The sequence below is a fragment of the Dendrobates tinctorius genome, unplaced genomic scaffold (genome assembly GCF_039654945.1).
Source record: "Dendrobates tinctorius isolate UK_male_01 unplaced genomic scaffold, ASM3965494v1 ptg000008l, whole genome shotgun sequence".
Lineage (NCBI taxonomy): Eukaryota > Metazoa > Chordata > Amphibia > Anura > Dendrobatidae > Dendrobates > Dendrobates tinctorius.
The window spans coordinates 74,123,843-74,137,288 of record NW_027361676.1 but is presented as its reverse complement, the minus strand read 5'-3'; the positions used below and the strand labels follow the sequence as shown (position 1 = coordinate 74,137,288).

General features: G+C 43.2%; 1 protein-coding gene across 6 annotated transcripts in view; it reads right to left on the bottom strand.

Annotated features, from left to right (window-relative positions):
* The window catches only part of TLR3 (toll like receptor 3), a 290,358-nt gene that overhangs the window by 19,628 nt on the left and 257,284 nt on the right, over positions 1–13,446 (bottom strand). The window contains exon 1 of one of the 6 annotated variants that reach the window (XM_073578749.1): positions 6,605–6,729. The exons of 4 other annotated variants lie outside the window; for them this stretch is intronic. Coding sequence is in view for 1 of the 2 variants with exons in the window: in XM_073578736.1 (XP_073434837.1) it covers positions 6,648–6,667 (20 nt within the window). In the remaining variant the exon portion in view is untranslated. Of the gene's footprint in view, positions 1–6,604; positions 6,730–13,446 lie in introns of those variants that run through there. One more of the 6 variants, XM_073578736.1, reaches the window with a different exon arrangement.

Genomic DNA, 13,446 nt, shown 5'->3' with positions numbered 1-13,446 from the left:
ATATTGGAAACAAAAATATATGACCATCAAGGTCATCTTTGTCAGACTTTCCGTAACCTGCCTGATTATCTTTGGATGAGGGTGTGCAAGTACATTTGATCATCAGGAACATAATAATTATCAGATCGGATCATTTTCTTGAATCAAATTCCCCCTGTATTTTTAGCTTATTAATCAGTTTTAAGAAAATTAAGATTTGATTCTAATAAATTGAAATTGAATGAGTAATAACAGATACAGTCATATGTTAAAGTTTGGGCACCCCTATTAATGTTAACCTTTTTTCTTTATAACAATTTTGGTTTTTGCAACAGCTATTTCAGTTTCATATATCTAATAACTGATGGACTCCGTTATATTTCTGGATTCAAATGAGGTTTATTGTACTAACAGGAAATGTGCAATCTGCATTTTAACAAAATTTGACCGGTGCAAAAGTATGGGCACCTCAACATAAAAGTGACATTAATATTTCGTAGATCCTCCTTTTGCAAAAATAACAGCCTCTAGTCACTTCCTGTAGCTATTAATGAGCTCCTGGATCCTGGATGAAGGTATTTGTGACCATTCCTGTTTACAAAACAATTCCAGTTCAGTTAAGCTTGATGGTCACCGAGCATGGACAGCCCGCTTCAAATCATCCCACAGATGTTCAATGATATTCAGGTCTGGGGACTGGGATGGCCATTCCAGAACATTGAAATTGTTCCTCTGCATGAATGCCTGAGTAGATTTGGAGCGGTGTTTTGGATCATTGTCTTGCTGAAATATCCATCCCCTGCGTAACTTCAACTTCGTCACTGATTCTTGCACATTATTGTCAAGAATCTGCTGATACTGAGTTGAATCCATGAGACCCTCAACTTTAACAAGATTCCCGGTGCCGGCATTGGCCACACAGCCCCAAAGCATGATGGAACCTCCACCAAATTTTACTGTGGCTAGCAAGTGTTTTTCTTGGAATGCTGTGTTTTTTAGCCCCCATGCATAATGCCTTTTTGTATGACCAAACAACTCAATCTTTGTTTCATCAGTCCACAGGACCTTCTTCCAAAATGTAACTGGCTTGTCCAAATGTGCTTTTGCATACCTCAGGCGACTCTGTTTGTGGCGTGCTTGCAGAAACGGCTTCTTTCGCATCACTCTCCCATACTGCTTCTCCTTGTGCAAAGTGCGCTGTATTGTTGACCGATGCACAGTGACACCATCTGCAGCAAGATGATGCTGCCGGTCTTTGGAGGTGGTCTGTGGATTGTCCTTGACTGTTCTCACCATTCTTCTTCTGTGCCTTTCTGATATTTTTCTTGGCCTGCAACTTCTGGGCTTAACAAGAACTGTACCTGTGTTCTTCCATTTCCTTACTATGTTCCTCACAGTGGAAACTGACAGGTTAAATCTCTGAGACAACTTTTTGTATCCTTCCCCTGAAAAGCTATGTTGAATAATCTTTGATTTCAGATCATTTGAGAGTTGTTTTGAGGAGCCCATGATGCCACTCTTCATAGGAGAATCAAATAGGAGAACTACTTGCAAGTGGCCACCTTAAATACCTTTTCTCATGATTTGATACACCTGGCTATGAGGTTCAAAGCTCAATGAGGTTACAAAACCAATTTAGTGCTTCAGGAAGTCAGTAAAAAGTAGTTAGGAGTGTTCAAATCAAGAAAATGATAAGGGTGCCCATACTTTTGCACCGGTCAAATTTTGTTTAAATGCAGAGTGCACATTTTCTGTTAGTACAATAAACCTCATTTGAATCCAGAAATATAACTGAGTCCATCAGTTATTAGATATATGAAACTGAAATAGTTGTTGCAAAAACCAAAATTGTTATAAAGAAAAAAGGTTAACATTAATAGGGGTGCCCAAACTGTAACATATGACTGTACATTGCTTGTATGTGTTAAGTCTCCCAACATGTTAACCAACTAAAGCCTGATAGTCTTGTCTACTCCTGAATCACAGACACTCAGTTCTTTTTCCAGAAAAGAAAACTTTATCTTAGGGCATGTGCACATGGTGCGGATTCTGCTGCAGTTCTGCAGCGGATTTGGCCCTGCGGAACTGCAGCAGAACTGCAAGTGATGTACAGTACCATTTAAGGCTATGTAAAACAAAAAATGCTGCGGATTTTTCTGCACAGATTTGGTGCAGATTTAAAACTGCAGCATGTCACTTCTTTTGTGCAGTTCTGCAGCAGTTTTACACCTGCTCCATTAGGCCAGTTTCACACGTCAGTGGCTCCGGTACGTGTAGTGACAGTTTTCTCATGTACCGGAGACACTGACACACGTAGACACATTCTACTGATGCAGATGTCAGCATGTTTTCACGGACCGTGTGTAAAACACGCTGACATGTCCGTTTTTGTGAAACAGCACGGATCACACGGACCCATACAAGTCAATGGGTCTGTGTAAACACATATCACACACGGATGCTGTCCGTGTGCTGTCCGTGTGCGATCCGTGTGCGCTTTTAAAAGTCAAAGGGTTAACATTGAAAAAAAATTTCCAATACACGGACACACGGAGAGCATGCGGACAGCACATGGACAGCACACGGATGGTAAACACGGATATACGGATAGCACACGGATGTCACACGGATGGTCTACGTATCCACACGGACACGGATAGCTCCAGTACCGGTTTTTCCGGTACTGGAATAGTCTGGACGTGTGAAACTGCCCTTATAGAAATCTGCAGTGCACTAAATCCGCAGGTAAAACGCAGGTCATTTTACCTGCAGATTTCGTAAAATCTGCGTGGAAAATTCCACAGCAGAATCTGCAACGTGTGCACCTAGCCTTAGAGTGATCTCGCAGAGATCAAAAACTTCCTTTTGTACAGTTATCATGTAAGTGTAGAAACTAATCTGCGTGATTGGTAGTTGGCTCATTCAAGCTGATCAAATTTGATAAATCAGAATTCAACGTTAACATACCGTATATTACCGCCTGCAACTTTGTGACTGTTTCTTTAGGCCATGTTCACACTGAGTTTTATTTAGGCATTTAGTGGAAGCACTCCTTTTTGGTGAGTTTTTAATTTTTATTTTTGCCTGAAGCAGTTTTCAATTCATATTGTAAACTTTTGGAATTGTTTTTCCTATCATGTTTTTTTCAGTCTTTTAATTTGACAATGCCTAGATTTGAGTAGATTCCTGTAGGTAGTACTGCTTCCTGCTGCAGTGCTACAAAGCACAGAGGACGCCAACTTCATGTCTATGTTATGAATGGGTCAGCCAGCAGCTCTCCAGTGTCTTCTGAACAAGTCATGGCAGGCCTCGCCTATAATTTTCAGCAGGTAAAGCAGGGAGAGCATATTGCAGGCTCCACATAGAACCAGCAATCTGATCAGCTTGGGACTTTCATCAGAGGCGAAAATGCTGGGCATCCCAGAGTGCTAGATTATATTAGAATAAATGACATTATATAACCCATTGCTCCCCTGCAGTACACCAAGCCTACCGGTCTCAGCATATTTACCATTTCTGTATGCGGGAGAATATTAGGATAGCACATGCTAGGCGAAATGGGGGGGTATGTTATTAAGGAAAAACTGTGTGTAATAAATTATCCATCTTGAGACTATATAGGAGTCTCTAGTAGGTGCTTTTTAGATGGAGTGGTTGCTCACTAAGGATGGAAGTAATGTAGTCTAGAGGCACAGCGAGATAGCTGTAAGGCAGTTCAAGATGTAAATAATAACAAGGCTGCAGTAGGATGACTGAGCTAAAAGAAAATCTAAATAAAAGTAACAGTAGAGGTTGGCGACCCCTTTTACGGGAACGGTCAGATCGCTTTTTATTTCTATTTATACCTGCAAAATCCCTTTAACTTTATTTTCTGAGCCAGAGCAATTATTTTGATACCAAATGTATATAGTCTTGTTTAGGTTTAATTACATACCGTTTGAAAAAGATTTGATTTCATGTTTTCATATTCTGAGAGCCACACATTTTCAGCTGTATGAGGTGAGGGAGGGCTTTTTTTTTTTTTTTTTTTACAAAATGTACTTTTCAGTTGTACAATTTTTTTAATATATGACTTTTTGACTACTTTTTATTACACTTTTTCTGTTGGGTGGAATGTTTTTTATGCTTTACTATTTTTACACAAAAAAAATCAATTAAACAAAAGAAGGTTGGGAGGATTTCGCCACATTCGGAAAACCATCATTTTTTTATTTTTATGAAGACATAGTTGCTTGAAAGCTTATTTTTAGCAGACATGTTTTTATTTTAACTGTTATTTTTGAGTAAATAGGATTTTTTGATCAGTTTTTATTTAATTTTTTTGTGAGCCTGGATGAGCAAAGACAAGCAATTTTGCTATTGCTTTTTATATTTGTGTACAGCATACACCATGTGAGAAAAATTATCATAACTTATAAGAATTACCCCACATTTTGAAGCAGAAAACAGGAAAACATTTTTCTTATATATGTCAAATGGGGTCCATGTTATAGTCCAAACTTAGCTTACCAGGAGGATGGCGGTGGAAGATCACAGGAGGCAGGCTCGCCTCTGCAGGAAGCTGGTGGTGGTAGGAGTGGGGCAATGCTGCTGGCCATGGGCTGGGAGGAGGGGTTATCCTGCCAGTGGGCTTCATGAAAATGTCGGCAGTGCAGGCAGGAGCTGAGACTTCACTATACACATTGCTCTCCAGGCGGTGGGCATCAGGAAAAGTGCATCTTATAGTCCACAAAATATGGTAGTTCTATAGTATATGTTTATAATTTTACAGTGATACCCAATTTATGGGTTTTTTTTTTTACTGTTGACTACTTCTACACAAGAAAATAACTTTTTAACAAAAATATTTGTTATTTTTCTATAACAATCTGTAGATTTTATTGGTACCATTTTGAGATATTTCATCCATCACCCGCCATCAACAGCTGGGACCAGGGAGAGCAGGACGTGCAGTGTGTGTCCAGTGATGACCAGAGAACCAGGTGCCGTACACTACGTGACTGTGAGTATTGGACCTGCGCTGCCCAAGAAGGACCGCATACGAGATGGACACTTGCACCCTCACATTGCCAGCTGTTAGTTGCCCTGACCCTTGGGACCTGACTTTACCAGCTAAGATAGTTAAGGAGCCACTTTGGGCTCGTACAGGACTGTGGCCCTCACCGTTGTTTAGCCTCTACAGTATGTGGACTAGAGGCAGTGGAAGGTACCAGAGACCACTACTGTCACTGGAAGATGGGGTATTGTTGTTTGCTGGACCCCACTAGAAAAGACACCCTGCCCTCCGTTGCCAGTGCTATTGAGTGCGCAGCAGGAGCTGCAGTGTTAGGACTTCCTGATACGCTTGTTACCAAATTGCTGCTATTTCAACCATTGTACTTCACTTTGCCTTTTATACTGTTTGACCCTTCACCTCCCTGTGAGTATTCCCCTGTAAATAAATCTGTTAACCCTTGCTCTGCCTCCCATACATCTCTGCATCTCACGTTCCTGCGATTTCTACAATTAGATTTAGCTAAATTTGAATAAAATCTCTTGTTATTTGAATGTGAAATCGCACTGAGCCTGGTATATTATTAGTTCAGTGTAGCAAGGAGGCTTTCCATTATGACATTAATAATATTAGGGGTGTGGTCTCCAACTTGTGACTCTGCAGTTGCTACAAAACCCAGTAATGTCGCAGCCCCAGCCTCGGGCAGTCAGAGACTTGGGTACGAGATTAAGTAATGTGAGCGATAGATTTTCTGCCTTGTCTCTCAGGTATTTCTTCTGCAGACAGCAAATACTGGCAGGTGAAATAGGCATTTAGTTCCCAATAGGTCCAGGCTGGCTTTCTGAACACCAGCCTTGAAACAAAGTATAAAGCCGGGGTCAGATTTGCAAGAAACTCAGACGAGTCTCGCACGTCAATACCTGGCACTGCCGCCGGCACTCGGATTGGAGCGTTCAGCTGCATGTATTTCTATGAAGCTGAACGCTCCGATCTGAGTGCCGGCGGCTGTGCCAGGTATTGACGTGCGAGACTCGTCTGAGTTTCTCACAAGTCTGACCCCAACCTGAAGGAGTAATACGCATCAGATTCATTAGGGCCTGGGTGCCTCCTAATGACTTTGGCGTATCTTTTAGCTGCTGTGAGCCACTTTAAAAAATGCACTACAGTTAGAAACTAGAGTCCATTTGTGTTGTTACTTATAGCATAAATTATGATGGATTTTCTGGGCGTCCTCGGCTACCCAATCTTCTGGCTAAGATCTTTCAACTTTTCAAAAAACTATTAAAACTGGCTGGAATAAAAGCTGGAAAAGTTGTAATTTCAAACCATTTTACTCCAGAATTCTGTTAAAAACTATTTGCTGAATCAGGACTTTAATAGACAAAATAATGGGATTCTATGATAACAACAGTGTGACATCTGTTAAACGTACACATTCTGGAATAACTCCTAACACATGAAGGGAGTGCAGCCTACCGGGCTAATAGAGTGTAGGAATCATTACATGCACTGGGCGGTTAGAAAGAAGAAAGCTCACATACTGCATCCAAACATTCAGCTAAATACACAGAAACAGTGGCACAGTCATCGTGTGACTACAGACGTACACATACACGCGCATTAGGAACTTACAGATGCTTCTGGGAAGGCGATATGTGGGTTAGATTCTACTCACAGTGTAGCACAGGCAGCCATATCATAGAAAGCACAGAGTGATCTTTGTAAGTGAAGGAGCTGCATGTTAGACACAGGCGTTAGGGCTGAGCCTCCAACCGGGGAGTGGTTATGTCTCATACACACAAAACCACCATCAGCAATGTGGTTCTGGTTTTCTCTAACCTACAAATCTGCTCTGTGCAGCCCCATAATAGCACAAACACTCTCCCTTTTTTGGAATCGTGTCATGTTGATACACAACCAAACAAAAAAGGAAGCACACTGTAGCACCATAGCATGTAAACATGAAATATGATAAATGAATTACATTACTGCATTAGAAATATGAAAAATTGAGAAATCTTAGCGCATAAAATGGCCAATTTATATGTACCTGGAAGCCACGTTAAGGCGTTTCTCATATTCCAGGACCCTAACCTTGCCAATCCTAACTTAGACTAAAGTCTTCATCTGTATGGGAACCTATGTAAATCCTCTCCTTAGACTGAAATCTATATCTCTGTGGAGATATGTTGATACACAACGTCTGACAATAACGATGATCATTTCTGATACATTATTCCATATCTTATTTACGAGCCAGAGACGTATCCACAGCCGTGATCAGAGCGCACATAGTGGCATTGTAACAGATGTATGGAGGATATATGGACTCGTATCCAAGAATGACTACTCACACCAAAAAGAAAAAACAAACTACGGTATATAATATATATAAAGTAAAATCAAACAAATAAGCTGGCACACATGTTGGCATACAGTAAGTGAAATGAGTAGGTGCACATTCACACTATGGCCATAATCAAACCCAGGATAAAAACAAAATGAGCAAATACCCTGCAGTAATAGATAAATAGTAATAGTGCATGTAAATACCTTGTAAATAACAGAGGGCATAAAAAACATCCCAGCGCGGCAAGGTGTACCCGATCAGGATGTTCCTATCTCTAGTATGAAATGTGTGCCAGCAGGCCTCAATAGATGGGGACAGAGCAGGACCCATGTCTGACTCTATAAACCATTTAAAGGGAACCTGTCACCACTGAATGCTATTAATCTACAGATACAGGGTTAATCTGAAGGTTAATAGCGTTCTGAACCTGCCTAGCGCCTGCACACAGCCGAACGCTGCGGGAGGAAAAGGTTCTTTATTTTCCCCGACAGCATTCAGTTTCAGTCACAGGGGTGGCACCGGCACAGGTTCAGTCACAGAATGGCAGCTCTAACTGCGCCCCCCCGACCCTAACAGCTAGCCCCAATGCAGAACCAGTCAGAGCTGAAATCCGAATGCTGCCAAGTGGCAATAAAGTTAATTTTCTCCCCGCAGCGTTCAGCTAAGTGGAGGCGCTGGGCAGGTTAGTAATGCTAATAACCTGCAGATTAACCCTGCAGGATAATGGTGTTTTTTCTGGTGACAGGTTGCCATGATAAGTGCACACGTTTCATCGAAACAACAGTACTGTGTTGTAATAGATGTATGGAGGATATGTGGACTACTTGTATCCAAGAATGACTGCAGGATTATCATCACTGTCCCTATTGGAAATTCATATTGTGAGCCCCCATCAGGGTATATTTGGAAGAAATCCACAGATACATGGGGAGAACATACAAACGCCTTTCAGATGTTGTCCTTTCCTAGGCTTGAACTCAGGACCCCATCAGCACCACTGTGCTACCCTATTTTCACCGGTTTGTCCCATATACATCATTTACCAGTGTAAGTCCAGGGGCAGACTAGTGAGAAACCTGCATGAGTCTCGTAAGTCAATACCCGGCACTGCTGCCGGCACTTGGGACCGGAGCATTCAGTTGCATAGAAATACATGCAGGATTTCACAAACCGGTGAAAATAGGGTAGCACAGTGGTGCTGATGGGGTCCTGAGTTCAAGCCTAGGAAAGGACAACATCTGAAAGGCGTTTGTATGTTTCTCGCAAGACTGACCCCGGCCTAATATGTATTATCATTGGAGGCCAACTTTTAGGACCTCCAGTGATCACAATTACATGTGCTTAATTTTTCTGTGAATAGCAGCAGTGCATACGTGTGACCAGCAAGCCATTTACTCTAGTCAGTTGGAGAAGTGGTCACACTATGGGCGGGCCCTACGCTTTATTCGCACAGAGGACTGTGGGATCCCATTCTTTTGGCCATGTGAGATCTCGGTGTTTGGATACATTTTCTATGGGACAGCCCCTTTTAATGAAGACTGCATAGCCGAATTGTATTATTAAAACCAGCTGAACAGGTTTTTCAATATGTTGATATCAGGTGAAAAAGTTTTTGCACCTTGTTTTTATGTCAGTGAGTGATCAACGGGCATACTGTGCATTTCTATGTATTGGGGCTACAGATTCACAAACATGGTATGAGCAGACTTGTCAGTGTGGACAGTAGACTTGACTGAGAGTATAATAAGGCTATTTTCACACTGGGGGTTTTTGCTGCTTTTTTTCCACAGCATAACCTGAGTGCTTGGCAGGAAAGAAGCTGCTGCAAAAACGCAGGTTTTGGTGCGTTTTTGGTGACGGTTTTGATGCAGTTTTTCATGCGTGTTTTTTTTTTCATTCAATTTGTGAAAAACACTGGAAAAGTGCTGAAAAAACCCTGAAAGAAGTGACATGCTCTATTGTCCAAAGACCATGGAAAGCACACAATACTGATGACAAAAGACCCAATGTGTGCGCATGAGATTTCTGAAATCTCATAGGCTTTGCCAGTACTGTGAAAAGCAGCCGAAAATTAGCATTAAAAAAGCAGCAAAAACGCCCAGTGTGAACTTAGTCTAAAGGCCCCTTTACATTTAGTGATGAACCAGAGATCCCGACCACGATACGACCCGGTCAGGATCGCTGGTGCATCGCTAAATGGTCGCTAGTGAGCTGCCACACAGGCAGATCTCACAGCGATGCAGCAGCGATCAAGCGGTCGTTACTTACCTGTCAGACGCGGCGATCCTGATGTCCTCCTATCCGCGTCCACGCGTCGCTCATCGGCGCCAGCAGGAAGCGCCTGACGAGAAATGGAGCTGCACGATCAGCAACAGACAGCGGGGGAGCCGGTCGGAGGTAAGTATCACACATAGCGATATCGCTAGCGATATCGCTGCTACGTCACCAAATCTGTGGCGCTTTAGCGATATTGTTAGCGATATCGCTATGTGTAAAACCCCCTTTAGTGTGTGCCTATCTGTTAAAGTATACAGGTTTCAGCATAAATACCATATTTATACCTAATCTGTAAATAGCTGTAATGCAGTTCTTTCCTTAAGGGTACATACCCATATGTGAGAGAAAAAACGTTCCAATATCAGGACTGAAAAAACGGACGAGTGTCATGTGAGTACAATGCGATTTTTCTCATATAGCATCCGTATGACATGTATGATATGCGTATGCAATGCGTTTTTTTTCTGTGCAACTATTTTTCTGCAATCATTTACAGGACCATTTACAGTGTTCTATGCCACAGAATTGTAAGGTATCTGTAAAAAATGGATGGCATACAGATGGTCCTTATGCCGTGCGGTGTTTTTTGTTTTTTTTTTTTACTCACACCCATTGACTTGCATTGGCGAGCCTCATCCAAGATACGCAGCAATATGCAGCATGCTGCGATTTTTTTTTTTTTTTTTTTTCTCAGTCCAATTTCAGCTGAGAAAAAAATTGCAGATGAGATGTAACTCATTGAATAACATTGGTCAGAGTGCAATCCGATTTTTTTTTTTTTATCGGATTGCACTCGTCTGTTTTTATTGCAAATGGGTGCTTACCCTAAAGGAATTATCCTGGATGATTTTATGTTTTTTCTCATGGGGCTAAGAGCTGACAGTCAGGTAGATGCTAACTATTTGCCTTTGATACCCAGAGTCAGCACAGGGTGGTCATGGAAAGCTCCTGCCAGTGATTCTGCTGTTTCATGTGATCTCCTTCCAACAGAGCAGCTCTCCCTCTTCCGGGCTGCTCAGTTGACTAAGTGTGACAGCCGATGTCATGCTGATTGACAGCTGGCTCCTTTCACATAGGCAGCAGGGAGCTGGGTGTCAATGAGCATGACATCTGCAGTCATGCCTGTCAACAAAGCAGAGCGGAAGAGAAACCGCTGCTCTGTTGACATGGTGACACCAGATGCTGCAGAATCGCCGACAGGATTGGTCCATGATCTCTCTGAGCCAGTCACAGCAGGCAGGTAGCAACTACCTGCCTGGAGGTTTTTAGGCCCATAAGAAAAAAGTAAATTAGTCCTGGATAAACCCTTTAGCAAACAGAAGAAACCAGTTTCAATAAAAAGACAGTGGTATCGCTTGTTAGACACATTCTTGACCTTTGGACTTTTGCAATTTATTGCATGGCAACACTAAACCACAGTGCATGTAATTATATAAAACACACGGCAATATTTCCTATCCTAGACATAAAAGTTGCTGCTTCTTTTGATTCATTATAGGTCACCTGGGGGTCTTCACTACTGCCCCCTAGTGTTTTAGATTTAACAATGGTAGAAATACTGTGCATCCAACAAATGAAATGGTAAGGGTTGGAGCACTATATATAGAAGGGCAAGCATGTGATTGGAGCTGCACGTGGGTGACTGTGACTGACACTTATGGGGTGGCATGTGGCAGACGTGATACATAGTAAGAAAACGTCTATATTATACAGCTCTGGCAAAAATTAAGAGACCACTGCAAAATTTTCAGCTTGTCTGATTTTCTCTTTATAGGTACCGTATTTTTCGCTTTGTAAGACGCACTTTTTTTCCCCAAAATTTGGGGGGAAAATAGGGGTGCGTCTTACAATGCAAACATACGTTTTTTGGTCTGCCACTGCGGGTGTCGGTTACTTGCCGTCACCGCGCTGGGTCCTCCGGGTGCTGCCGCCGCCGCTCTGGGTCCCTCGGGTGCTGCTGCCGCCGCGTTGAGTCCCCCGGTGCCTGCCGCTGCCACCGGGCTCTGTCCCGTGCTGCGTGGGGGGCTCTGCCATTCCATCCATGCCTGCGCGGTGGCTTGCTTCCTGGAAAATGGCCGCCGCGCAAGTGCAGTTGGAGATCTCAGCACTGAAATCTCGGGAGATGAGATTTCAGCGCTGAAATCTCATCTCCCGAGATTTCAGTGCCGAGATCTCCACCTGCGCTTTCGCAGCGGCCATTTTCCAGGAAGCAAGCCACCGCGCAGGCATGGATGGAACGGCAAAGCCCCCCACGCAGCACGGGACAGAGCCCGGTGGCGGCGGCAGGCACCGGGGCACCCAGCGCAGCGCCCGAAGGACCCAGAATGGTGGTGGCAGCACCCCGGGGACAGAGTGGGCGACAGCACCCCGGGGACAGAGTGGGTGACAGCACCCCAGGGACAGACCGGTAAGCAATAAGACGCCTGGATTATAAGAAGCACCACCATTTTATTAAAAAAACATTTTTTCCTATTTTTCTCCTCAAAATTTGGGGTGCGTCTTATAATCCAGAGCGTCTTATAAAGCGAAAAATACAGTATATTTTTGAGTAAAATGTAAATTGCTCTTTTATTCTATAAACTACTGACATGTCTTCGAATTTCCAAGCACTAAATTTCGTATTTATTTTCAGAAAATGAGAAATGGTCAAAATAACAAAAAAATGCAGTGCTTGCAGACCTCAAATAATGCAAAGAAAACAAGTTCATAATCATTTAGAAACAACAATACTAAAGTTTTAACTCAGGAAGAGTTCAGAAATCAATATTTTGTGGAATAACCATGATTTTTAATCACAACTTTCATGCGTCTTGGCATGCTTTCCACCAGTCTTTCACACTGCTTTTGGGTGACCTTATGCCACTTCAGGTACAAAAGTTTAAGCAGTTCTTCTTTGCTTGTTGGCTTGTGACTATCCATCATCCTCTTGATTACATTCCAGAGGTTTTCAATGGAGTTCAGGTCTGGAGATTGGGATGGCCATCACAGGGTTTTGATGTGGTGATCCTTCATCCACACATTGATTGACCCAGCTGCGTGGCATGGCGCATTGTCCTGCTGAAAAACCTGTCCTCCCAGTTGGGGAGCATTGCCTGAACAGAAGGAATCAACTGTTTTTCCAGGATAACTTTGTATGCGGCTTGATTCATACGTCCTTGGCAAAGATTAACCTGCCCAATTCCAGCCTTGCAGAAGCATCCCCAGATCTTCACTGATCCTCCACCAAATTTCACAGTGGGTGCAAGACACTGTGCCTTGTACGTCTCTCCAGGTCTCCGTCTAACTATTAGACGACCAGATGTTGGGCAAAGCTGAAAATTAGACTCATTAGAGAAGATTATGTGGCACCCCTGAGGGTCCACTCAGCACAGAGGTACTGCATCTCACCCAGAGGTGTGATATCCCACAACCAGGTAAGGTGGAGACACCTAACCATCATTCCATCCCACATCCCACACACACAAGTAGTGTAGCAGAGCACCCTTTATGGCCCCTGCTTGGAACACGAAGAGTGCTGGGAGGTGGGCGGAGCATAGTTGAAGAGCGGGAGAAGGATAGGAAGTAAGGTGAGAATTCCCTCAGAGGGAGGGAAGGAGATGGACGTGTCTGGAGCAGCCCTTAAGGGGCTGCTGGACGGATTGGATTATAAGAAAGCTCCCTAAAGGAAAGGTGGTTCTTCTGAGACACATTTGGAGCATACTCCCCGTGGGTCTCTTATCGACGCTGACTGACGTTAGGTGGAGGAAGAAACTGGTCGCAAAGGGTCATGGCCCCTAGCCTAGTGAGCATACCTCAGGGTACTACTAGCAAGCCGATAGCTTTGGTTACTTTATGAACCAGTGCCCCT